General features: G+C 39.9%; 1 protein-coding gene across 2 annotated transcripts; it reads right to left on the bottom strand.

Annotated features, from left to right (window-relative positions):
- Window positions 1-1,410: 1,410 nt before the first annotated feature.
- PYROXD1 (pyridine nucleotide-disulphide oxidoreductase domain 1) lies at window positions 1,411-20,936 on the bottom strand. 2 transcript variants are annotated; one of them, XM_065642698.1, is made up of 12 exons: window positions 20,707-20,936; window positions 16,769-16,849; window positions 14,454-14,573; window positions 12,904-13,032; window positions 10,978-11,051; window positions 9,898-10,058; window positions 8,787-8,887; window positions 7,434-7,563; window positions 6,423-6,535; window positions 4,117-4,239; window positions 3,699-3,836; window positions 1,411-3,190 (listed from the first exon to the last, which is right to left on the bottom strand). In XM_065642698.1, the coding sequence occupies exons 1-12, from the start codon at window positions 20,785-20,787 to the stop codon at window positions 2,942-2,944; spliced, it is 1,500 nt and encodes a 499-aa protein (XP_065498770.1). In that variant the 5' UTR covers window positions 20,788-20,936; the 3' UTR covers window positions 1,411-2,941. The 2 variants fall into 2 exon arrangements, with proteins under 2 accessions (XP_065498770.1, XP_065498771.1); XM_065642699.1 differs by lacking the exon at window positions 20,707-20,936 and adding an exon at window positions 20,515-20,646.
- Between the last annotated feature and the right edge of the window lie 6,996 nt (window positions 20,937-27,932).

The following is a 27,932-nucleotide window of genomic DNA, read 5'->3' on the forward strand; positions in this document are numbered from 1 at the left end:
CATTTTTCTGTTGAGTTTGAAATTCTGAATCACACAGTCACTGAGCAGCATCTGAGATCTGAGCACCTAGTAAGAAACAAACTTCCTGATGTCTCCACTCCCCCCAGGAGGGATTGTCTGGTAACTCTCATCTTCCTTTTTCTTCATTGTGTAAACCCTTGGCTCAGGCCCAGCTGGCATTGATGCATCCCTTGGTGGAATCATCATCCTCATCTTTCTCGGGGCACTGTACCTACCCTGCAATGGCAGAACTGTAGGTGGAGAAGGAGAACTTCTGTGTTGCTGGAAGCAAGAGGTTTCGAGCCTTCCCTCCTGTGGGAACCTGAATCCCCAGCTCCTGTGAGGGTAGTCTCAAGGTTTTCCCTCCTTTGCAGCACAGGACTCAGGTGACCCTTAGCTCCTCAGAGTCTCTGTGAAGACCCTGTCATCCCCTGTTCCTCCTCCCGGTTGCAACACAGGCTGTTCGCCTCGTCCTGCAGCTCCTTCAAACAGCAACTCAGCGCTGCAGCCAGGGCACAGCTCCCACCCATCAGGCTGTTGTCACCAGCCCCATGGAGAGACATCAAACATCCAGAGACCTGGGCTGCTGCAGCACCCTTCGCTGGAGCCATGCGTGGTCAAAGCCTCTGCTGTGCCCTGGACAGTTCTTCCAGCTCAGGTGCGTGCCACCATCACTGCAGTTTTGAGCAGAGAGATGTGGCCTGTTTCTGCAATACTTATACCTACTACAGCGTATTTGAGTACTTAAGGGTACTTTAGGGAAGAATTTCAACTGGGCATTGTTACAACATTGCACTACTTCTGAGTTGTAGACAATTTTGTGAAATATTATATATATTTCTCTCTTTAAAACATGTCTGTTGCTCTTAGAACTGGATTTCTCTAGCTTGTTATTCAAACAAAATTGCCACTTCTGTGCTTTTCTGAAATACCTAAATTTATGTTTAAAACCAAGACTTTTCTTGATCTCAGCTCTTCATTTTGTAAAAGTTGGGAAATACAGAAAAAATGCTGCTCAAGAAACACTTCCCCCCCCCCCCTTCCCCTTTTGAATTGGCTTATATTCCAACTACAGATCTGTGTTCTAATTAGAAGTCAATACAGTTGTCTTAAGAAATATTCTTCCACTCTATAAACACAGGAATATGACTGTCATGAAAGCTGCATACTTTAAGCCCTTCATGTGGGCTACATAAAACTTAATCTTTGGGTAGTTTCTGAATTCTAGTCTCTTAACTAACTTCACTACTCCATGTAGCCATTTGCTTATGTTCCTGTTGGTTGTGGACATGGAAAAGAGAAAGCAACAAGAAGAGAGCATGGCTACTTGCCTGTGGCTTGCAGTAGTAGCCCGTCTCCCCCATTTTAAAGAGCAACCTGTCTCTCTTGGCTCGCCTACGATTCCTTTCACGTAACGTCTTTGTTCTGTCAAGATAAGAGGGTGCCAGTGCTTACTGCTGCAAATGTTCTTGCAGGACCTCATCCCACAAAGCCAAGTGGCTGATGGCAATTAAATACCTGTCTGGGTGAACACAGAGTTTCTCCATAATGCACAAGTTCAATGCATGCTTGGTCAAATCTATGATAGCAGAGAAAAGATGATAAAAATAACACAGGATTACAAAGAGTAGAACAGAAGAAGTTTCAAGATGTTTCTCAAGTAGTGGGATTTTGCTAGTTCAGAAATTATGGTAGAATTTTGAGGTTTGGAATCTGATTGAAACTGGTACTTTTTTCCTCAGCAGAAAGCCAGAAAATTATATTTGAACACTGTCAGAACCTGAGATTGAACATGAGAAGACATTAGTGTAATAGCTGCAAAAGGATTAGTGATAGATTACCTTGAAGAGTTCGGAAAAAATATAGGCTGCTACTGAAATCTGAGAGTTTGGTAACCAATAAGGCCTTTTGCTGCTCCTGAGAACTTGGTGCTTTCAGTTCCAGTTGTGTCGCTGGGCTGAGGAGAAAGGCCTGAAGAGCAGCTCTGGCCACACTTTAAATTCCTGAGTGGCAACAACTGCTGGGCTTTCGTTTTGTTTATGCTTAATCTTTAAGCAGTGCTTAATCTCAGCAATGCAGATGTCATAGGAATGCTATTTATTAAAAAGAATTTTTGAACCACATGATAATACAAATAAGAGTGCATGGTTCTTTCCTTGCCCCTCAGGGTTATAGATTTCTCCTCTAACTTCTTCTATACTAGAAGATTATGTATATTGAGCTGCTACTTCCAGGACTGTAAAATGCTGTTGGGATAAATTCAGTAAGCAAGAAATTACCCTTATTAACTCAATAGAGTCTCATATCAACCAAGAACCATATGACCTCCTTTCTCTCACATTTATTTCAAGAGGTGGCTAGAACACTATTGCCATTTTAATATTTACATCTAATTATATAAAAGGAAGAGCTTCATAATAATGGCAGGCTCATTTTCATACAGTAAGTAGACAGTGATAGTAGAGGAGCAAAGCCTGTGTACTAGCGTGTTCGACATTGAGACAACACAGAATCACAGAACAGCCCCAGCGACATCTCATTCTGGCCTTCATTGTTCAAAGTTTGTGTTCTGTACATAGCTGAGTAGAAAATACATTTACTTCAGAAATAAACTTATGGAAAGATTGAATACATTTTATTTACTTTTAAAAAGTGAAGGCTCCTTCAGATTCAACTGAACACAGCGCTATCTGAGCAGCATAGCGAAGCCCACTTTTTAAGACTGCTATATATTAATCTACTCCAGATGAAAACTCTTTGCCAACACTAATCCACTTGCTTTTGTTGCTGCATTTCCACGCAGATTAATTTAATTCACCGGTCAATATTTTGACAAGATCAACACAAAATCTTCATAAAGGATTGCATTTATCCCTCATTTCTGGTAATCCTGAGGAAATGGTTTTATAAAACTCTGCACAAAATGAAAGAGGGGTTTTGTTCAATCAAAATAATCTTCTATATCAATATCTGGATTCAGAAGATCTTCACCATAGGCTGAAAGATCCATTTGATTTAAAATTAAGTTTTCAAAGGTTTCTTCCAAGTCTGTTTCACCAATCAGCACAGCTCCCATCATTCGGCCATTCTGCATCACTACTTTAACATACTCTTGTCCCTTGGTACATCTCAGCATCAGTTCATGGTCTAAACCCAAGCCTTGAGCATTGTATTTTCCCAAAACCACCACCTAACAGAGGGAGAAAGGAAAAAGCACTCATGAGATGATTGTAGTGGTTTTCAGTATTTCTGCTGGTAACAGTTCTAAGCTTCAAAAGACTGATGTAAATAGGGAAATATTTGTCCTTAGGGAACCTCTCCCATTCATTTGCTTGCAAACCCACAACAGAATGAAAGATCTTCACCGTGAACTGTCACACACAAAACCTAATACTGAATCAGTTACTGTGCTGAACTGTGTTGAATTTATCAGTGAACAGAAACTTAATGAAATGGAATATATGCAGAGATGCCAAGTAAATCAGCTGTCACTCACCAATTAAAATTTGTAATATATCTGAAGATCTCTGCCCTCTTCAGTTTTAGCAAAGTTATTATGAATGGAGAAAATCTAAACTAAGATTAATTATTTTATAAAGAAAACTGGTTTGTCAATACTAAAGCATCTGCTTGGTGTTGGCAGGTGAATATAAACAAGCAATATGTCTGTTACTTAGTGGTTTAAGACTGTTCTTTACCTTGTAATTGAAAAATTTTGTAACATGAGCAAATAGTTCAAAGCTGAAATCCATATCAATAGGTTCCCCTAAAGTATCAGCTGCCATGCACTTTGCTGCATACCATCCCATCTGCCTAGCTTGAGTCCACAGTCTCATCTAAAAAAAAAAAATAACAAAAGATTTAAAACCACAGATACATGTCACTGTGCAATGACTGACACTGTGCTCATCAATGCTTACTAAGTGTCTTCATTATACTCAGGCTGAACAGCTTTGGCCACACAGATAAAGTTATCCATCATCAACCCAGGATTATGTACTTGTTCACTGGCTTCCGCTTCAATTAAGTTTTCTTCTTTCCCATCTATGTAATAGTGTGTAATTTAATTTGCAGATTAGGCTGCTGCTAAGTACACAATTATATGACTTGATTTACCTGATGCCACACAGGACTAGGTTCCCATGATGCTGTGCAGATATCTCCAGCTGCATATATATCTGGCAGGGATGTGTGCATGTGTTTATCTACTTTAAGACCTCCATCTTCACCTACAGCAAACTGAAGTATTTACACAGATGAGCAACAAGAAAAATAATAATTTAAACTCAGTAATTCAATTTCGTCCACCTTAAGCAGTTATCTCATGTTACTTTTTTAATAGCAGACTCATAGAAGTTTCGGTAAACTCACTATTCTGCTTAATCACAACATTTGAAGATCTAAAATTATATGAATAAATACTATGGGAACCCAGCAAGATGCTCTTCTGGATGCCATGGAGCAACAGAGAAAAAAGATCATTCGGTGTAAACAATTCATGGCTATTCATTCTCCCACCTAATCTGGCTCAATCAGGAAAGATTGATAAACACAAGAGAAACACTGTGTTCAAACCTCACAATCTCAAGACTCCATCTTCAAGGGAAGAAAACAGATCTCCCAAAGAGTGCCATAATCAAGTATTTTTCACAACTTTCCACATATGAAAGTATTGCCTCCCTGTATTATGATGCGACCCCACACTCTAGAGTATTTATCCTGAATCTTATCAAACCTAGAACCCTTCGTATATGCAAAGACAAAAATCAACCTACAAAAGCAGAATTCCCTAGCAATCTCTGCACCCGTTTCTCACCAGATTTAAGAACAGTATTGTATTTTATAAGTGACCTTCACATGTCCTTTAAAATATCTCAAACTATGCATTAAAAAAAGTTTAGAACAGCATTACATACTGAATAAAATTATTTAACGCGAGACTATCTAGAGTAGCAAGACCTCCGTGGTGAGATACAAATGCATAATTTCTAGAACACAGCAGCATTTAAAAAATATTATTACTGATTCTTAGGCAGAGAATTAACAGAGCTTGCCAAATCTCAAGTCACATTATGTACGTTACAGGGACAACCAAGTCTTAAGAGTTCATTTTTGTTTTTTGTCAAGGCCAGAAAATACCACTGCAAATACCTAATTCCTAATCTTACTTTATAATGTAGGCCTTGAAATATTTCATGGCTCAACATAAGTTGTATGTTGTAATTTTCTTCTGCTTTATTCAGAGGATAGTGTTTTACTGCCTAATCAGAAGGAACTCCAAAACACCAAATACCCTAACGCACTGGTTTTGCCTGGGATAATTTTCTTCACAGTAGCTTGTATGGGCCTGTGTTTTGGGTTTGTGCCGAAGACAGTGCTGATAACACAGGGATGTTTTGGCTGTTGCTGAGCGATGTTCACACAGAGTCAAGGCCTTTTCTTTTTCTCATGCTGCCCCACCAGTGGTAAGGCTGGGGGTGCACAAGAAGCTGGGAGGGTGACACAGCGGGGACAGCTGACCCCGCTGACCAAAGGGATACCCCAAACCATACAGTGTGCTCCCAAGAAAAGCTGGGGGGAAGAAGGAGGAGGTGGGGACGTTCATAATTATGGCGCTTATCTTCCCAAGTAACCATTATGTGTGAGAAGCTCTGCTTTCCTGGAAATGGCTAAACATCTTCCTGCTGATGGGAAACAGTGAAGTCCTTGTTTTACTTTGCTTGTGTGCACAGCTTTTGCTTTGCCTGAATTGTCTTTATCTCAAACCATGAGTTTTCTCACTTTTAACCCTTTCAACTCTCGTCCCCATCCCACTGGGGGAGGAAGTGAGCTGCTGTGTGGTGCTGAGCTGCCGGCCAGGGTTAAATCAGGCACCTAACATGGAGAAGAGAATGATCTCAAGGCCTGAAAATTCACATGGCAGCTACAAACTCCATAATCGTCATCCATGTTCGGATGCTGATTCCAAGCGTGACTTCCCTTGAATAATACGAGCACCTTTCCTGATGAATATTGGAAATAACTGCTTCCTTCCCAGGAGAAAATTTTAAAATTTGCAAGATAAGAATACGGTGCAGAATTAACACAAAAAGTATTCTAAATCTTTTGCCACATTAACCAATTATACAAATGTTTTTCTCTCTCTCTCTAGGCCTAATCTTAACAATTTATATTGTATATATACTGTATATCAGTACATATAATGAGTAGCAATATAACAGGCCAAGAACAGTAATGAAATTAACTTTTATGTTGGGTATTTCCAAGTATTTCCTGCCCTATTTTGAAATGCTGTACAACATTCAAAACCTTTATCAATCAATATTTCACATCAGAAGCACAAACCAGCTAAAAGGGACTATTTCACCTTACTTTAAAAAAAAAAAAAAAGCTTAAACTTCAAAAGAAATCAGTATACTTACATTATTGCCATCAATAAATGGTTTAGTGTTTGGCACAACTCCAGTTGCACTGACAATAAAATCGCATCCATAGATTTTTCCATTAGTTAATTCCACATATACAGGCCATAGCACTGAAAAAGTGGAAAATTTTGCCCTGAGAATGTAACCAACAGAAGTTATTAATGATGTCTTATAATAAGATATGAAATAAAAAGAAGAAAAACAATCTTTTGTGATATCTAATTGATTAGGGAGGAAAAAATAAAATTTAAAAATCCCTCAAAAAAACAGGTATTACCTGTAACAGTTTTTGCCTTTGCTCAGGAGTAGAGAAATAAGATTTTGGAACTTAGCTCCAAGTCCTACTATTGGCTTTCTCTAGAATTTTTGTAAGTCAAAACCCTCATTTGTAGGAGGAAAATATGATGTCCTTCCACTGCTTGAGGCCCATGGGATGTTTTCTGAACTACACAATTGCCAAATACTCTATTGCATATAGAGATGCACAGGAAATGCCTCAAAAGCAAAAAGAACATCAGACATTTGACTTCCTAGAATCTTAAGCTGAAAGTAACTGGCTATTAAAATCGTATTTTAAATATTAATTTTCATTCAGTAGAATTTATAGATACAAAAAGTAATGAAACAGTTATATTTTCTTCTACTGTCTTTGAAGGATTACATCAGTTTTGACACTAAATGGTTTTTTTGGGGGTTTTTTTTTGCTTCTGTTTTAGGTCCACTATTAATATATGATTTTATCAGACCGTCCCAGTGAGGGATTATTCTGCATACAGGATTTAGGTGACTTTGTGGAAAAAGGGTCTGACTCATAACATTCTGTAGTTCAACTGTAGCTCATAAATCAAATTCTCAACTACTATAAGTTGCTAGAGCTCCATTTAATTTATACAAATAGAGGATTTATTTTCCAAATCTGTATTTGCTCTAAAACAGCAAACAAGATCAAACATGCTCCAGCACTGCATTATCTTCAACATGTTATTTCTAATCAGCACTGACACCTACCATCATCTGGTTCTGCATTTTTCTCTTCCTTAGGAAAAGTCAAAGAAGTCCGTTGCAGCTGTATGAATTCTTGCTGAGAGTGTATTTTCTTTACTTCACATAGTATTTCAATATGTACTTTATGAGAAAACTGAAGAAAGATTGACAAAATTGTAAACATAATGATTAGCAATAATAATATTTTTAGCAGCAAGTACACCTTCATCTAAATTGACATTACTAATCTGGAAAAAACCCCCCACATATATCCTGTCCTGAAGCACAGCACATTGGCTGAGTTCCCACGCTTTTTCCTTTTTTGGTACAGATCTAACCATAGAAAATTGTAATTTACCTGTTTTTTCAGCAGCTGATGCTCCTTGAAATTTCATTACAATTTAGACTTTCCTGGCATGCCAGAAAACATATACAAGTTCCCCTGAGTTTACAGGAAGAGAATTCAGAACTTACCAGAACAGAAAGAAAGTAAACTCATCTTACTGTCGTTCAGGATTTCAAATCCTTCATTTTTCTATCATGAATTAAATGCTGATAACAATAATGAATTTATATTCTAAATTATGTGAAAAGAAAAAGAAAATATCTTCTATTCCATCAGCCCATGTTTCAACCACTTACTCCTATTCTGACCTCGAGACAGAATTTGGAAAGTTACCTGTGTCTCAAAACTATTTTAGGGATTCAGGCCTTGAATGGTTTCACTCTCCACTACACAAACATCCTTTAGTTGATACTGTAAAGCCAATTCCGTAGAATCTATGACTGATCAGCTTTGAAAGGTCTTTTTTAAAAATGTCTGTAACAGATGCTAACACCTAACAGCTGAGAAGTTAATAAAAAACTAAAAATCCTCACATTGCATAGTTTTTTATCAGGTTATTTCAAACACGAAACTCTTCACAATGCTCATGTCCGCTACTGATTTTGCATTTCATTATCTGCTGTGACAGAAGACTGATGTTCCCTGTGCCTCTGTACAAATCCTACTGTCCTATTTTTCATGTATGAAAATGTTCATATGGCAGGTAAAATCAGGACAATAGAGGTACCACTGCTTCTGGTTAAAGCTAGGATTGACACCACTTCTACCGAAATATGCAAACCAACGTTTATGGTTCAGTTCGAAGAGCACATCACTAAAACTATGCCAAGGGATCTGATTAGCCACCTTTTTTCCTGAAGCAGAATATTACTGTTATTTGTGTTAACCTATTTTCCTGCTTAATTCTGACAGTTCAAGCACATTTTATTTTTATTTTTCTAATAATCCGGAATATAACATTTCACCTTCTGTCACTCTTACCCACTTTAAGCAACATTTAAGCATATGTGTAAGCAAGAATACGGCCGTACCTCTTTAGTCCCTTTAAGATGTAAGCCCTCATGCCAATCAGGGCCTAACGCACTGCCCAGTTTGTCAGATGCTGCTACGCGTCTGTCCTTTTCCTCACTTCCTGAAGGACAGAGGTGAAGAATATCAGATTTAGCACGCATACTTCATTGCCCACAGAATTCAGAAGAAGGATTCTCAATTAAGAGAAACATGATCTGGTTGCCAAAAGGGAAGACAAAAGGGTGTGATGTCCCAAAGCCCATTAATTTGCAGACAAATCAGACTCCAAGCCAGTATTTTTAACACCGTCCAACAGTATGCCTTTCATTACTTGACTTGTCTCCGAAACAACCATGCCCTGTGAGGTGCCTGCATGGACCCTTAACAGCCAGACAGACCCCAACAGCACCAGGGTTCTGGGGACCCACTGTAGACTTAGTTACTTAATATCACCACTAATACTTAAATTGACATCCACCTGCTAGCAAATGTGCACTGTCCTCACCATCGCACAAAAGTGCAAGTTCAAACATACTATGACACATATGAAGAACATTGAGAGTGTGATTTTGTCATGTTTAGGCTGAATCTTTTACAATTTATTCTTACGACCTGAAGTCTAGAACATGCTCTTCTTCTTGTTATTATTTTGGTCTTGCATATGTTTGTGTAATGTTTGTTATGCAGTTCTAGTTAACTGTTGTTATTAAGACTGCAGTTTCACTGCATCTGAAATAATGTTCTGTGAGGTTTACCTGGTCCTCCAAAAGCTTTACTGCAAGCTCCTTCCAACAAAATGCTGACATTATTTAGAAAAACATTAAAATATTAAAGAAAACAGGACAAGTTCTTCAGTAGATAGAATACAGGAAATTAAATGAAAACTTGGCAGAGATATAAAGACAAGCACATTTTACACAGTTTGTAGGACACTGTATTACATGCTGTCATGTGTCTATTTAAATTCTGGATGGGTTTTTATATTACTTTTTTACTTTTAGCTTTTTAGAGAAGGAAATGCCATTGATGATAACAGAAAACCTTACTTACTGCCTGCTAAATTAACTGATCTTAGGACTATCTTTAATACTAAATGCTGCTGCTGCAGTGTAGGAGACTAAAACACCGTACCTTCCATTGTGTACTTGGTTCTTTTACATTCAATTGGAGTCTCTCGTGTTTCAGCAGTTAACTTTGGAATGAGAAATTCAGCTGCTCCTGCATCAAAAAAAGTGTTCCCGATGGCTTTGTCTTTGATAGCCCAGATTACTTCACAGCCTTGAATTTCATACCTGTGGACATTTAAACAATGGATAAAGTGACACACTACTTGAAAAGGATTTGACTCTTAGCAACACAACTAGAAGCGTGCAAGGTTTCATTCTAGAAGCTAGAAATAATGGATACAAGACTTTTAAACCTATCAAATCCACTACTGCTTCTAACTACTTACATAAGGAGCCTATTAAAAAAAAATCTCTTCAAGTTGACAGGTCACACTTTCTCACCAGCATGACCTTGATTGAACCAGGGCAGGAGGTGAGGGGAGGCAGATTAAATTTGTAACAGTAATACTTAGTTATTTCCTGCTCCCCACACTGAAAAAAATGTGCATTTTTGCCAGACTGCCCATTGCCAAGAACAGGTATTTGGATGTTGTTTGTACTACCTGGAACATGAACTAGTAGAGACATGCAGAGGACAAGTTAGTGAAAGTGAAAAGGTGATTCTGTGCAACACAAAACAAGGCCACATAATTGCATTATACAGGGGGTTCTGTAACCTAGCCGACTGCAGGACCACACAGTTCAGTATCCTACATGTGACAAAGGCCACGTCAGGCACTTCAAAAGCTCCATCAACTTAAATCAGGCTGGGTGCAAGATAAGCTGCCTCTTTATTCCTGTTACGTCTTCTGTCTCCAGAAGTAAAACAAGTTTTATAATTTAAATATTGCCCTAACAGTCTTAACAGAAATCTCTGTATATTCTTGATATCTATGTGTCAAAGCTTCTGAAGCTTGCTGAACTTTATGTCACAGTAAGCACCACTACACTATGAAATTTTTTTAAAGCATTTAGTTGCAAAATTGGTTAAGAGCTACAATTTTATAAGTCAACCTTCTCCTAAACTCGTGCACACCAGATCTGACACTGCATTGTTAAAGATTTTATTTGCATATGTGTCATTAAAGCTCAGTCGTTTACTTACACTAATTCAAGTGCAATCCCACCATTTCCTACCACTACTATTCTCTCAGCTTGAGCCAAATTCTTCTGAAAAGCCTGTGTGAAGAAAGGAAAAAAGTCAATTACAACTTACATCTTCCCTCACACCTATCAATTATATACTTTTCAGTATTTTCTTTCTCTCAGTCTTCTTATTTTGATTTTCTCAGACTAATAATACACATTTACTTATGCTAAGATCCATTACAGAAGCTAACAAAACCTGTGACGTTCTGTCACATTACAGGATAAAGTTATTGATACAGCCTTACAAGTCTCAAATTGAGACAGGGGAAGTTAAATAATTACATGTAAGCCAATTTGACAGAGCCCTTAATAGAATCCAGGAGACATTTCTCTGTCCTAGAGACCATTAGCATTGTAGTATCTATTACTCCAGTTTTATCACAACTTGTATAACTTTCATGGTAATTTGCATAACATTAAAAATGCAAAAAACCAGAAATTAAGGAGCCTAAAAATTCCTGATCAGAAACCAGGAATTTAAAAAATAATTTGTATCAAATCTGAGAACCAATTTTATTTGTGAAAAAAAAACAACAGAAACAAATCTCCAAATCACATCTTAGTGGTGAAAGAAACAAAACACCCTACAGCCCAGACAGTGTTTTTTAGATCATATATAACCACTTCAAGTATTTTCTTTCAAACAGATCAAGAATCACGATTATCAGAACAATTATTGCAATCACACAAAAATTAGTTCATCCATGCTTCCGGTTTGCCTAACTAATTGTGTCAGAGAACCTAAACTATAAAAGACCACGAAAACCGCAGTCCTTTAATCTCTTCAGAGGAGGATACTGAAGTTGTATCAGAGGAGACTACTGAACGCAATTGATCATCATGAAAAAGAAAACAAACAAAAAACCAGAAACAAGTATTTTCAGCCTTATTCAAAGTTCATTATCAGTTTTCACAAATGACAGCCCAGTCTACTGTTTCCCAGTGGCCAACAGTGGATGCACATGGAAGACCATCAGAAGACAAGCACACAACAATACTACCCTGGAACACCCTCACAGCTTCCAGACACCAGTGGTGCCACTCAGGTGGCATCTTTCTCTTCAATTTAGACAAGATAAATTTATCAAGGCCTGTCTTTTTTGTGTGTTTTTTTTTTCTTCCCTCTTCTTCTAATTCCACCACCCCTCCTTTTTTTTTTTCCTTTTCTCAAACTCAGGTAAAGTTTTAATGTCCAAAACAACAACAATTTCATAGTTTCACTTCAGTTTGCTTGGAACGTAACTCCTTTTTTATTCTCAATGTCAAACTTCAGTTGATGAATTACAGTTCTTATGTTATGGAGAAGCAACAAGTGTTCACTTTCACCCTGCCTCCTCTAATTCTAAAGACCTATAGCAGCGAAACCTCACTTCCTACTTCCGAGCTGAAGTTTATTCTTTTAAGTCATTACTCATGTGAAAACTCTTCCACATGTTTGACTATAACCGTAACTCTTTCTGTACAGTGAGAAGCTACAGTAGAACTTTAAAAAAGCATCCTTCAGTAGCTTTTCACTTCAGGAAGTGGCCCTTCATACTGTGTACCAGATATACCTTCTCAGGGAAGTTTCTACTGGTGCCTACTTCCTGTTCAGAATTTCAGACTGGCTTCTGCCTGGAGGGAAAAGAATACCATTTATTCTAGATTATTATGTTAGAAATACTGTCTATGAGCTATCTATAAACTTAATAAATTTAGTGACTAATTAATTTATTTAATGGTAGCTTAAGGCTATTTCTCTGCTACCAATAGTGCACCTATTGAAGGATATATGATAACAAACATCATCCTATGTTTCTTCATTTCACTCCACAGTCATTTTTAGTATTTTGCACCAGAAACGAGAATATATTATACACTTATAATTCCAAAACACATTTACCTGTGCACTGTCAGTATCCCGGATTCCTAATACGTATGGGTTTCCTTCAAAAATTAATTTTGGTTTTGCTCCAGCACACAGGCAAAGTTTTTCATACGTATATTCTTTCCCATCTTCAGTGAAAATTTTCTGTTAAGAAATAAAAGAAAAAACAATTAGAGATATCCGAGAGAACATCAGCTTTTTTTTTTCCTTAATGTCATAGTATTTTGCAGATATTAAAAGCTATATCTGGCTTCTTAAAGAGTAAGCCTTCATACTCTCATCGATTGTGTGTCATTTATTTGCATTACATTCACCACAGACTTTCAAGCCTAAACATATGACATTATATGACAGGTAAAACGCAAAGTGTACACAGTACACTCAAAGGAAGATGAAATATAAGGATGACCACTTGGTGGCACTTTGTATTCACTATCCGTGCTAAAAAAAATCTGTTTTCTAGGTGACAATGTTCACTTACCCCAGTGACAGATATAAACCTGTGCACTACTATATGTTAGCAACTACAAATCTCATTCAAAACATTTCAACAACAGCAGACCTGTGTTAACTAGGGACAGGCTAGGGATACAGTTTAGAAAGACTGCAAAGTCTGTTCTTCGCTAAAGAAAAAGGGTAGGCACTAAACAAGCTACATCATGCTACAGCAAGCCATACTTAAATTTTAACATTTAATGACCTTCTTTGTTTTCCAAACTATAAGCTAAATAGTCTACAATACAGGGACAAAGAGAGTTTTTAAAGGTTTTCTTAAAACAGAGGCAAGAGATCCTCCAAATCCACATTCATGAAATATTCAGGTTCATAGAGACATACCTAAACTAAAAAGACATTATAACAATGATACAAGAATAACATTCAATTCAGAATATAAGAAGAATTATAATCTAACTGGAATCATATCTCTGTGACTTAAAATGAGCAAAACCAGTTTGGGATTGGAATGTGAGTTTTTGATAAATGCTGAAGTGAAAAATAACACGTTGACACAAACACTAACAAGGATCTATATGTGCTGTTAATGGCTCATACTAGCAACACAGTTCCCCCTGAAAAGAAGATGGATATGTTGGTTCTTTAAAGATTTTAATAAGAAAAATTGTTAATATATTGGTCTCTGTAGCAACAAGCAGTAACTTGGGAGTCAGAGAGATCTCCAATCAAGGGTTACAGAAATGTTGACACTTACACTGATATACAGTATTGGTTTCATTGACTGGTTTCTCTGCTGTTCCAATCAAGTATTTAATGCAATATCTCTAAGGTATCAAAGATTTAAATCTAAAAGATACCATTTCTTAACTAACAAGTAATTTTGATCAACAATTATGTCCCCTGCACATACTTCTACTTGAACAACAGTCTAAGTGATAAATGAAATTAAGGTTAGGAAGTATTTTCTTTTAATTTTGGTAACTTAACACTTTATATATAATAACCAGAATGTTCTTCAACATAATTTCATGCCCAAAATATTAACCTGTTTCTTAGATTTTTTTAAAAATAATTTGAAAAAACACATAAAAGAGAAAACATTAGCTTACATGTTCATCACTTTTCAATTGTTTTACTCCAGACTGTATAACTTTAATATTGGGATATCGTTTTTCTAATAGAGAACTTGGTTGCTCTTCTACATCAAATTCCTCAAGTGTTTTGGAGACCTGTAGGAAGGAGAGAGGTATTTAAATATATGAACCATTTACCCATGTCTTTTTCTAAAGCTTGTAACAAAATATGTTAAGTTCATTTCTAGTAAAGACATCACAAAATAAAGCCCATATTGTCTCAAAACATGCTGTCATGTTACTGCTAAAAGTTCCTTTTTATATACAGAATCTTTTCATGCCTATTCCAGGTAAAGAGTCAAAGTAGTACAGAGAATTTTAATTCTGAAGCTAGAGATTAAGCAAAAATGGAGAACGCTGATAGCTGCTTTAACTGCTATAATGTTTTATTCCATAAATAGATCATATTTTCAAGAGTTAACACTGCTTTTTAACTTACTTGATGCAGTGTTAAGACCCTGTTTTTCTGTTCATTGTAACTTTGATAAAATAACTCAATGATGTTCCCCCGTGCAAGCATCTTCCTCTCCTCGGCATTTTGCAACAAAACTTTTTGGTCAAAATAGCTTAAAGAATTACGGAAACACTTTTGTCTGGAATAAGTATTTTTATTCTATTAAAAAAAAAAAAATCTAGTGACATTTTCTTCAAAAACCTAATGATTCAAAAACTTGTTGTTGCAGGGAGTTGGCCCTCATGTCAGGAAAAGTGTTTACTGTTTTTCAGTTTGTAAACAGGACATATGTGATAAGGGTTTAAGCACACCAGATTTGAGGTCACCTCAAAGCACTTACTCAGCATCTCATCCATAGTCACTATCTGATAATCCAGAAACTCGTGAGAAAAAAAAAAAAAAAAAAGAGGCAAATCAGAATTGGAAAACATTCAAGTAAGTTAGGTTGCTTTGGGGTTTCCTCCAGAAGGCAGCAGCTGCATGGGAACCTCCAAGCCTTCTACTTTACAGAATATTCAAAGAGTCTGGAACACAGCTAGGAACCAGAAGCCACACCATGCTTGCAATTCAGAGAAATTAAGATGCTCATGTCCAAAACTCAGATGTTGCCTTTAGATACTGTTTAACTATTCCCTTATTCTTCAGATACTGAAGCGTCTGCTGATGTGAATTACAGACTTTCAATCTCTGCAAAGTGTGTCTTTCCTGGATACTCACTAGCCTATTGTCAGCACTCTCGAACTCAGAAGTTACTCTTTAGTTGGGTGTTACTCTGCCAGTCTCACACAGAGCTCTCAGTCACATTCTGAGCATCCCATTAGCCCCAGACAAAAAACACAGTGCAAAGAGATGCTGATAGCTAATTACAGCCACTAAATTCAAAGAATTGCTGTCCAAATCTCTCTCTGCTTTATTTTTCCCCTGAAGTGACTTCAATTAGGCATTCATACACCAACAAGGATTATGTTAAACCTGGCCTGTCAGATAAACCGCAGACTGGTCTTTTCTCTACTTGTCATGAGATACCCCTCAACTGTTAGATACCATGTTTCAGAAAGAGAGTCCTGAATGTAAGTGCCAGGTGCAAGCCCAGCTCTCAGTGCCTTAACTTACCCTGAGAGGTAACATCTAATTTCTCACTGGCTGGCAGCTTTGCACCCTGAGTTCTACGCAATCCAGTCTCCAACTCTTTCCACGCTCTGTGGTAGAGTTCAAAGTTCCCTCAGAGTGGGGAAAAGAGCAGTGCTTTCCAAGAACCAAGTACTTCTGTGAAACTAGCTTAATGAACCTACTAGCCAGAAATCTGAACTCACGTATGGATTTTATCTTCTTTTTCAAACCAGCTGGAAAAGGGTAATTGAATCACCAGCTGCTGGAGATGTAGATAAAGCTGAAGGCAATTTCAAAGAAGGCTATCCCTTTTTTTGTGACTTGTCAGAAGTCTGTTTCTGCCTGAAATTCAAATATACTACTGTATATGAGAACCATTAGCAAGACTAAGTTTTTAAAGTAATTTATTCCAAAGATACCATTTCAGTGCTTAAAATGGAGCACCCATTAACAAAGCAGTGAAATAAAGCTTCAGTAACTTAGAAAATACGTCAACCACGTAAGCACCCAGTTTAACCTTTGCTTGAATGTTGTGAATATATTCACCAATTACTAATAATTATGAATCACCATAAAATACCTCATCAGTCCTACTAACACTTATCACTGCAGTAACACTAATGTGAAAACAAGTTCAAAATCATAAGCATTTTCAGGTTTAGGTTCTAAATTATCTGTACAAACTTCTCAAGAGGTCTTACCAGAAGAAAAATGAAGTCTTTCTTACCTGTTTGAAATTCGTTACAGCTTTTATAACTGGAGAAGCTGTCATTAAAAAAATGTCTTCTGATGGGAATTCCATGGCCAGCTTGTAAAGAAACAGAAATCATGATGAGTGAATAGTTAGCAATAGATTTTGACTTTAAGACAATAAAATTATTAGTGAAAAATAATGTGTTACTACATCACTTTAGTCTTGTAGAATCCTATTGGATATGGATATGGAAGGATAATGACAAATGAACAGAATTTAGAGTCCCAAGATTTTAATTCAGCCCCACACAAATCTTCAAGAACGGCATCCACGGTATAAATGATTCACTCATAAGATTATTCTCTTCGTATTGTAAAGGCAAACTATAAGAACACGCTATGATCATGTGATTTCTAGAGACATACAGTTGCTCAACATACATTTTTTTATTGCATAGTGGTGTTCACAGATTTTGTTTTGACAGAGGAAATGCTGATTCCTATTGGCTATTGTAAACGTTAATTAGTAAACTGACAAATGGAGCATCATCTTCAGACTGCTACTAAGTAATACAAGACTTTCAAGAACCACTCATCTCTCAAGTACAGACAAAATCCAGGCCTCCTTGTCACCAGCATTCTACAGATGAACAGTTGTATAGGCTGCAAAGAGCCACATTTCACATTGTACATGTGCTACTGAGCTATAAAGCGACTAGAATGTATTCCTGTACCCCAAATAGGAGCAATCTAACATAGTAATCTGAAAGTGAATGTGGTGAAACCTTGTGGCCAGTTTAAGGGAGATTCACATGGTTGTACCATTGGCAAATACAAATGAATTTAACAAGGCTATGTAAAACTTCATGTTATCTACGCTTTATAGCATGAATCCCTAAGATGTGTTTCACACATATTGTAGCTGTATGCTTTGTATTGACAGACAATAGGAAGGAAGTTTGACATGCAGCATCCTGTGCTGCAGCAGTTGCTCCCAGCTGTATCTAATAAACCTCACAAAAACTACAGAATGCTATGGAAAGCACATGATCATGTTCAACACCTTTATTAAGGACAGAAAGAGTTATAGAGTGCACTCTCAGCAAGTTTACAGATAGCACCAAGCTGAGTGATGCAGTTGATTAGTTAAAGGCATGCCACCTAGAGGGACCCGGACAGGCTTGAGGAGGGGGACCATGTCAACTGCATGAAGTTCAACAAGGTCAAGCGCAAAGTCCTGCACCTGGGTTGGGGCAATCAACAGTATTAATACAGACTGAGGGATGAATGGATTGAGAGTAGCTCTGCAGAGGACTTGGGGATATTGGTCAACAAAAAAATCAGATAAAGACTGTCAACATGTCCTTGCAGGCTAGAAAGCAAAATGTACCCTGGGCTGCAGGTCAAAGGACTCCAGCTGGAGTACTGCATCCAGTCCTGGGGCCCCCAGCATAAGCTGAGAGGGTTAAGGTTGTTCAGCCTGGAGAAGAGATGACTCCAGGGAGACCTTATTGTGGCCTTTCAAGATACAAAGGGAACTTACAAGAAATACAGAAAGAGCCTTTCTACCAGAGCCTGTAGTGACTGGACAAAGGGTAACAGTTTTAAACTGCAAGAGAGTACATTCAGACTAGGTGTAAGTAACTCTCTACTATAATTGTGATAAGACCACGGAACAGGCTGCCCAGAGAAGCTGTGGATGCCCCATCCCTGGCAGTGTTGGATGGGACCCTGAGCAACCTGATCTACTGGAAGGTATCCCTGCCCATGTCAGGAGGGTTGGAACTAGACGATCTTGAAAGGTCCCTTCTAAGTCAAACCATTTTGTGATTACATGTCATAATCATCACATGTACACTGTAGGCCAAAATTTTAAGACTGACATCAGGTACTTCGCATCACTTAAACAAACTCAAATGCTTATCTCTGCGCTCTTATTAAGATTTAATGGCTGTTTGTAACTTTCATTCAGTATTATTGTTATTGCATTTCTTTACCTTCTTAAAATACTAAAATTAGAAGTCTGCCAGACAGAGCATTAAGTTTATCCATGCATATGGGAATGTGTAAGTCATCACAATCCGGAAAGAAATGATGCAATATGAGCATGAAAGGCAGAAATTAATGTAACATATGAAACATTTTGTGACAGAGAAAATAAATCTAACTCAAGCTTTTACGGAAAATTCAGCTTTTAGGACATTTTGTCAGAATATTTTAAAATGTACTCAAAAAATAACTAACACTATGTGAATTTTTTTGAGACAGACATGATGCAATGATTGTTTTCAGACAGCTGCCTGAGAAGTCTGAACTACAGACATCATATAATGCATACCCAAAATGAAATACGATGGACAAACTATTTATTGCCACTATGTGCCATGGAATTGTACTTGCTCAAAACCAGGACTGAGAAAAATTGTGTTCAATCTTCCTCTCTCATTTAAAGCATGCTCCCAGCTATGCAAGTACAACACTGAAATCCTTCTAGAACACGCACTGCCACTTTAATGGACTTAGTGAACGAAAATTCCTCCTGGAAGACCACTAATACTGCTATGTTTCCTACAGTACTAAGAGATAAGAAAAATAAACAAGTCTCTGTCATCACATAATCTGATTTGGGTTTTGCAGGAAAAAAAAATGGTGAGGTAAAAGAAAGAGCTTAAGAGGTGCGAATTACAGTAGTTAGTGGCACTCTCTATGAGCTTTGGAAGAAAACAAAGCCAGAACTCTGTGTCACTGGCAGAGTAGAAAGCATTTTCAAGAAAACAATAAACTTTAGTCCCTTTTATAGCAATCTTAAAGGCTACAGGCATTGAATATATTGTGAAACAGGATCCCAGCAATTAGAGACAAAATTACCTCCTGTTACTTTAAAAGCACCAAAAACCTTGAAACCAAGAAATAAACAAATTTCAGAGCTTGAACACATGGAAGATCAAAGAGACTGGACGATCTCCACAGGTGTATAGCCCTAAACATAGGAAAAACTTCTTTAAGGGTGCCAGAGCACTGGAACAGGCTGCCCAGAGAGGTTGTGGAGTCTCCTTCTCTGGAGACATTCTAAACCCACCTGGACACATCCCTGTGTGATCAGCTCTGGGTGAACCTGCTTTAGCAGGTGGGCTGGACTGGATGATCTCCAGGGGTCCCTTGCAAAGCCAACCATTCTAGATTCTTTGAAAAGCTAAGTAATATTTTTATAAAAAGGAGTACATCATAGCAGCCTTCACCTCAGCTGCAGTACAATCCTTTATGGCTATGAGGAGTAACGCATGCAGCTCTCCTTCTGGCTGCTGACCTCTTGACAAGCACACGGAACGACAGCTTTCTCAACTTACTAAAGTTTCAATCGTTTTTTATAAAGCGGTCACTTGCACTTATCAGTTTATTTAGGTAATTGCTGCATGTATGAGAATATTCATGTGGAGTCTCCTTCTCTGGAGACATTCCAAACCCGCCTGGACGCCTCCTGTGTAACCTCATCTGGGTGTTCCTGCTCTGGCAGGGGGACTGGACTGGATGATCTTTCGAGGTCCCTTCCAATCCCTAACATCCTGTGATTACCACACCAATCTAATGAACTGTTTCTACGGAAGTTCATTAGTTGACCCCGAAAGCGCTGACGCCTCTCAGCGAACACAAACCCCGCGCAGGGCTGCCCGAGCGCATCGCGCACACGCAGTTACACCGGCCCGTACACGAGGAAGTTACGATAACACCGGGGGCCGCGGAGCCTCCTCCGGGTGCCCAAGGGTGAAGCCCCAGCCTTACCGGCTGAAATCACCCCCCGCTCGGCCCCTGCCAGAGCCGAGAGCGGGATGGCTGAGGCTGAGGGTCAAAGCCCGCGGGGCCAACATGGCGACCCCAGACGAGACGGTCGCTCCCCCCGCCCCCGCGCGGGGGCCTCCGCCGGCTGGGGGGCGTGCGCATGCGCGGGGCGCGCAGCGCAGGCCCGGCCCTTACCTTCTCCGCGCAGGTCACGCCTGCGATCCCTCCGCCCACCACCGCGAAGCGGCTCCGCGCAGCGCCGGGAGCAGCCGCCATGTCTCCGGCTGCTCCCGAGCGCGCCGGTGACGAAGGAAAAAAAAAAAAAAAAACCACAAAAAAAAGCAAACAAAAAAACCCGCCTCTCCCAACGGGGACGGTTTCTCACCGCCGCGCCGCGCACCGCCTTAGGCGCGGCAGGCGGCGACGCTGCGCCTACGGCGTGCGGGAGCGTCCAAACTTCCTCCGCTGGCTGCGCGCTCCTCCCGCGACGCCGGGGCACGGGCGGGGCGGGGCGAGTCACCCCTCGCTCACCCGCTCCCAAACACGTCTTCTCCCTTCCACCCCCCCTTTTTTAAAATTTGTTTCTTTCTTTTTCTTTTTCTTTTGTTTTTGGAGTTTACTTTCTCCCCTTGCTGAGGCGAGGACTTCGCCGGCCCGAGCGCTTGAAGATTTTGATAGGCTTTGTCAAGGGGTCACAGAGAACAGATAGTAAATAGTTATGATAAAAATTAAAGCAAAAAAAAACCAACCACACCACACCCATACAAAAAAAAAACCACAGACAACCCAAACCCAAACATACAGGCCTTTCTTCATTCATTAACAGGAAATCAGGAAAGAGAAACACCGAAATGTGAGAGACTGCATTCATTTTCCTCCGTCCTCCCCCCATCGGTTTTGGGCACGAGACTGGAAGTATAATCCAGACCACGGTGTGAAGATGAACGTGGAGCTGATGTTTGCGAGACTCCCCTTTCCCTACCCGTGACCCTCCCTGCACAAGGTGTCACTGTACAGGGGCACCTGGCGCTTCCCAGCGGGGCGTCAGTTGCTGTTTGGAGGGGTCGCCCCCGGCAGTGCCCTGCAAGGGTTCCCTGCTGGTGAGCCCTCAGGTTTCTCCTCCATCATCATCGGAGCAAATGACTTTGCTGTTTTTTTTCTAAGTGTGGTGCAGTAATGTGAGAACTGCGTCAGAATAAGGAAATAAATTGACATGCGACTAACTGTCCAGCAACACCTATAGTTTGACACGAGCTGTTGAAGCTTTTGTGCTCTGGTTTATCTTAGAGCGTTCACTATATTAGTAAGTGTGATTTTCATTCTAAAACTGACCTTCAATGCCTTTTTTCTCTTGTAGGAAGGGATAAGCTATAAAAGATAAAGCTACTAATTGCGTGCACCACAGAAAATGACATTATTTTATGGCCAATGCCTTTTCAGACATTTCTGTTGCTACCAGGACGTCAATCACAGTTTTCAAAACAGTCACTTCCTGATGGCAGTTAGTAATAAATACTTTCATTTTGTCTTATTTTAAGAAGTAACTTCTTTTTTCTTTTTTTCCCCTAGCATTGAAGGTAATTTCACAGTCCAGACAATTGCTGCCCATTTTGGTCATAAACACATCCCATTCCACTGCAAACTATCTGAGTAAAAGACCTGACCAAAACAGTGCAAGAAATTTGGTATGCTTGCATCATCAAGTACAAGAATACCTTCGAAGGATTTTATTCTGCCGTATATGATAAATGATGGGAGAAATTATCATTTTACTTAGAGCATTTGCTTGTGTAAACTAAAAAAAAAGTTGTTACTGCCTCCATTCACAAAAATATGTAAAAAGCCATTTTGGACAAGATGGGTAAAATTGAAGACCGTGAAAATAGTTGCTCACAGTTACAGCATACCTTCTCAGTTCCTAATTGACAGGAAGGACATGACAAGTGCAGATCTGTAAAAACTTTTCCAGATTAATAATGTTTAATTTGTGTAGGGGTTGTAATGAACTTGGCTTTAGTATCAGTGACCCATTGTGAATTCATTCCTGACGCTTCTTACCAAGCTTGGCACATATGTGTTGAAAGAAGAAGCAGAGGATGTGAGACCAAGAGAGTAGATAGCAGTCATTAAGTAGATTTTATTCTTTATTAAACGAGAACTCTTAATGTTCTCCGAGTATCTCTGAAAATCATTGTGCACCCATCGTGGTACCTCTGTCGCTCGCATCAGTGTGTGCGTAACCTTCAATGCATGACTTTGCTTATCTGACACCCTCAATCTGAATAACATTTGACTGTGATAACCACCCCAAATTCCAGTAGCCAAATCCTATTCTATGAAGGAAAAAAGTGTCATGTACAGTTACAGGCTGACTGGGTCTCTGCTACCCTGCATCCTCTGTGAAATGGCACAGGGCAATGCCTGCTAGATATGGCTCTGTTGTGAAAAGCCAACCGCGCTGTCTGCCAGTGGAGATGCATTTTACATCATCCTTCCTTTTCTGCAAGTGTGTTTGGGAACCTCACATGTCTCTAGGCCTTTGTTGATTTGGGCTGAGATAGTAGGTTTTGTCTGGGAATATGAATAATGTGTCACTCATGAATAATGAATTACAGAATACGGCAATAAAGCCTTTATAGCAATACATACTACAAGGAATTGTTTTTCTTTCACTGTCTTCCATTCCTCAAGCAGATGGAAAAATTGTTCAGGCAGTGAAAGCAACAGGAGGAAAGAGGTGCCCAATCTACTTACTGAATGATAAAGATGAACTGACAATTACATACTGTTTGATTGGCCTTTGGAAGGGGATCAGAGAAGTGATAAAGCCCTAAAAGAGCACAAAACCTTTTACAGGCTGAGTGACATTAAAGATTCCAAGGAGATTTTTTGTCAGTTAGTACTTGGTTCACATAAAGGCAGAAGATGTCATATTATCATTGAGCTTAATCTGAATGATTTTTAAAACTACGGACTTGCTTCTGGAAAACCATGTGGAAGTTTTGGCACTAGGAGGTGCTGGTTCATCATGATTCCAGTAAGAAAAGCACTCAGACTCTGTAAAGTATCACTTACAATGAAGTTTATTGGAGCTAACACTGTAACAAAAAAGACGATAGCACGGATAATCTCACATCCCTCCAGATGCTGGAAGCCCCGAGTTGTGCATCACTGGGTGGATCTCCAAAGAGGCACACCGTACAGATCCCATTGGTGGAAAAGTGACCCAGCACTGTGGTCTTTTGAGTTCCTACAGGGTTTTCTTACAAGAAAACATGTATATTCATCATTTCTACTGTCGAACAAAAAGGATGTTCATGTGAGAACTCGTTGCCGCACTGTTAGATAAAGGCAAGGCCACACGGGTGGTGTAATCGCCAGCACTGAGTGGAAGGTGAAAACAGACTCCTCATTACAGCTAGCTGGCTAAGTTTGTGCTGTAGCCAAGGGATGCGTGTGGCGCAGCATGGCCTGAAGGCCAGACAGTATGTGCAGCACTGTACAGCACAGCATAGGCTTGGGCCAGCCCAGGTCAGCTGTTTTGTGGATCACTAACTCCTCGATGTACAATGATCTTCCGGTCAGGATGACTAACTTCCACCCCTTGATCCACGCACAGCTGACCTTTCCTACAGATACCATGAGTTGCAGATTATACCGGTAAATTTTTTTGGCTATTAGAAAGATTATTTTACAAAAAACAATTACTAAAATTAATAACACAAGAGCAATAAAACAAATACTGATTGTGAGAATAAGTGTAGGATAGAAATCACCCTGGAGCTAGGAACATAAGAGATGTCCTGTGATCTGGTTCCACTCCTAGTCCCAAGACAAGGTGGTGCATATTTCACCAAACAGCCCAGTTATTTGATGTAGCAGATGAAGAGGAGCTTTGGTGCTGCTGGCAGGCAGAGATATCCGGCACTTCATGTTCACTGATACACAGCATGCAGAGACCAAAAGCAATACTGTGAAGCTCCAGGTAGCAGTTCTGCATGAGAGAAAACAAAGACATTTTTTTACATACAGCATAACTTCAGACATGTAACGGGGGATGTCTGCTTGCTCCTTTAGGATTAAGTATGTGGCTCCTGGTCCATGTGTCGCATCTGCAGGGATGAGTTTCCTTTGAAGAGTCTGGTGTTTGCACTTGCCTCTGACTCTAAAGGGGTTATTGGGCTCTGTCAACATCCTGGACTGTATGTCATAATGCTGATGTCCCAGCAGAAGATGCTAAGATAGGAAGTATAGCCTTGGAAGTGTGCTTTACTGTTCAAATTCTTTACAACCTGTAATAGCACTGTTGGCCAGTTATGGATTGTGTGAGAGGGGACCCATGCATGCATCTGCTCTTTCAGTAAAGCATTGGTTCATTCCATTAGATCAGCTCCTCTGGGGTGATACGTCTATGTATACCTTGTGTCCTTCGTGCTCAGCCACCCACTATCAGACCACTCGGCCCCTAAAATAAGACCCACCATCCAACTGGCTGCAAGCAGGTGGGCCTATCCACTGGCTAAGTATCCACAGGACTTTCAGCGTTCCTCTCTGGTTGGCATGTGCAGCTGGGGACACAGCAATATAGCTGGTATATGTATCTACCACCAGCAGCATGTTCTGTAATCCCTGTGCTTTTGGTAAAGGTCCCATATAGTATGTTTGTCCAGTATGACCAATAACAAGGCCTCACTGAATCTGCTAATGAGGCTACTGAGGCAACTTATTGGCTTTCAGTATTTCACAGACTGCACGCAGCCACATTTATATGTGCATCAACATCGAGGTGTCTGAACATCTCATACGTCTGCTAAGCAAGGATTCCCTCATCAGAAAATTAGTATTGGGAGACAGAGCATCAGGAGATAAAATAACACTCCTAATTTGAGTGGACAGATCTGCCATGGCATTGTGCTCCCTCTCTTCCCCAACACCTTAGGTGATGTGACCATCAACTTGTCAAACCCACAGGTTTGAATTCCCCTGTTTTTTTTTTCCCTCTCCTTTCATAAGTCCTGACTCCACAGTGGTTTCCCATGTACTGTCCAGCTGTCCACTTTTCACTTACTAATCCCTGTGGTGCATCCCTTACACACTGCTCATCACCCTTCACTTGAAGTGCCTCACCTTCCCTCCTTGCCACAAACTCCAAGGTGGTACGTATATCATCACCTGATACTAGGACTTCGAAAGGTTTGTGGGGTTAGCTGGTACCTAATACTATAAGATGGGAGACAACATGTGTAGCCTGTTCAAAAGCAGCCTTTTCATCATCTCTCCATGTAAACTGGCTCTTCTGTTTTGTTAAATTATTCAGGTTATTTTGACACAGAAGAAAACTGATTGTTCTTGGAGCCCAACAGGAAAGGCATTAATACTCTCAGGAATAATTAATAACCCAGAAAAAGTAACAGCAAGTTATAAAACCTTATGTTCTGTCTGATGCTAGGGACCCTGAGATGATACAGCATCAGGTGGACATCTTACCAGGGCACTACATATATATATTTATACATATATGTATATGCGGAGAGCAAAATATATATAAAGGAGTGTAAAAACATGCCTGTATTTTTTTTTATACCTAGATACACTTTATATATGTATATTCATGTAAGTACGTATAGATACATATATACATGTACACCAGAGGTGTTGACAGGGTCAGAAAGGTGTACCCCCTGTATCACAACCACCTCCATGAGGAAGAAAAGATGGGTTATAGTTGTACCTGACTCCTTTCTGAGGGCAACGGAGGGGCCAATATGCCAGACAGACCCTCCCCTTAGGGAGGTCTGCTGCCTCCCTGGGGCCTGGGTTAAAGATATCACCAGGAAACTTCCTAGCCTGGTATGGCACTTGGACTACAACCCATTACTTGTCTTCCATATGGGTGGTGATGAAGCTGCAATGCATAGTCCAAGGGACTTCAGGGCCTTGAGACAGTTGGTGGGGGAATCGGAAGCACAGATTATTTTTTCTTCTCTCCTTCCAGTTCTGGGCAGTGACATTAGAAGAAACAGATGGACACAGTCTATTAATACATGGCTCAGTGGCTAGTGTCTCTGCCATAGTGTTGGGTTTTTTGATAATGGGATGGCCTATATGGTACCAGGTTTGCTGGCGTCAGATGGGGTTCACCTTTCTCAAAGGGGGAAGAGGATCTTTGCATGTGAGCTAGCGGGACTTATGACAGAGCTTTAAATGACAGTTGGCCTCTGCCCCAGTGATACGGAATTATAGTTACTTCCACCCTATCAACTGTCTTACCAACTGGTTGGTAGCTTCTAATCTTGGTGGTTCAAATTTCTGGCAACGATCCTTTACTGTTGCCCTAAGCCCATGCCCATGGGTGTTGTTGGTCCAAGCTGGCTGAATTTGAAGGTTGCTCTGACTGGTTTTGACTAACCCTCACATAATCGGGGCAAAATGGGCCAATTGGTATGAACAATGTTCGTTTCGGTGGCCACACAGACAAGTCCTTTGGACTTGTGTGAGACAAAGGTCACAAATACCATTAGTGACACAAATCCACAAATCAACTGGTGGAGCTGGGGATGGACTTTAAAAGGTTGGAGTTTGTGAATGGGGGTGCAGATTGTTTGGATTGGCACGATCTCTCCACTCAGGTTGAATGACTGTCTGTAGTACTGGAGGTATATGAGGTCCTGACCTCCCCAATACTCTCGAGCAATAACATCAACTCAAGCCTTGTGAGGCCAGAGAATGACAAGGAGGAAAAAGATCTCTCATCTTTGGGTGTGGTGGCGCCGGCGCAATGTCCTATAACACCACCTACACCTATCCTGGCTACCTGGACCAAGTTACCAGTGGGGGATACACCGCTGGTGAAGGTCCCAGACAAAAATCCAACGTGTCCATGCTGTGGGAACCGGACAGGAAAAATTTTGGGACTGACCGAACACTTAAGAGGACTCATGGAAGGAAGAAGATCTTGTACCAGTGTGTGCGATGTGGACAAATGAATGTTAACCACCATAGTATTGCCTGCCATTTTCCCAGCTGTAAAGGGGTTGTGGAACCCACCCCAATGCAGGGATGGGCCTGCGAGGAATGCGAAAGAGTCTTCGACTCTGAGATTGGATGGGGACAACACAAATGGCTCGCTCATCCAGTTGTATGGAATATTGAGCAGATTGAAGCCTCCCACCCTAAGGCGAGTACTGCAAGTGGGGTATATCCTCAGTGCTGGACTGAGGAAGAGATTGCGATGTTGAAAAAGTTGGATAAACAGCTGGAGGGGAGTAAGAACATCAATAAGCTGATTGCGCAATACATTCTGACAAAAACAGTGAAACAGATAGGTGATAAGAGAAGAGGACTTTGCAAAGGTCTGATAAAAAGAAGGGAACAAGATCATGAATGGAGGAATTATCTTGAAAAGAAATGTGACCATCTGG

This window comes from Caloenas nicobarica, chromosome 1, assembly GCF_036013445.1.
Source record: "Caloenas nicobarica isolate bCalNic1 chromosome 1, bCalNic1.hap1, whole genome shotgun sequence".
Classification (NCBI taxonomy): domain Eukaryota; kingdom Metazoa; phylum Chordata; class Aves; order Columbiformes; family Columbidae; genus Caloenas; species Caloenas nicobarica.

Excerpts from the sequence above, each read along its gene's own strand:
- PYROXD1 (XM_065642698.1), bottom strand. The coding sequence starts at position 20,787 with ATGGCGGCTGCTCCCGGCGCTGCGCGGAGCCGCTTCGCGGTGGTGGGC. Across the intron at positions 11,052-12,903 it reads GGGATACTGACAGTGCACAG|GCTTTTCAGAAGAATTTGGC; the intron begins GTAAATGTGTTT and ends TTCTTCACACAG. Across the intron at positions 8,888-9,897 it reads AACCAAGTACACAATGGAAG|GAAGTGAGGAAAAGGACAGA; the intron begins GTACGGTGTTTT and ends TCTGTCCTTCAG.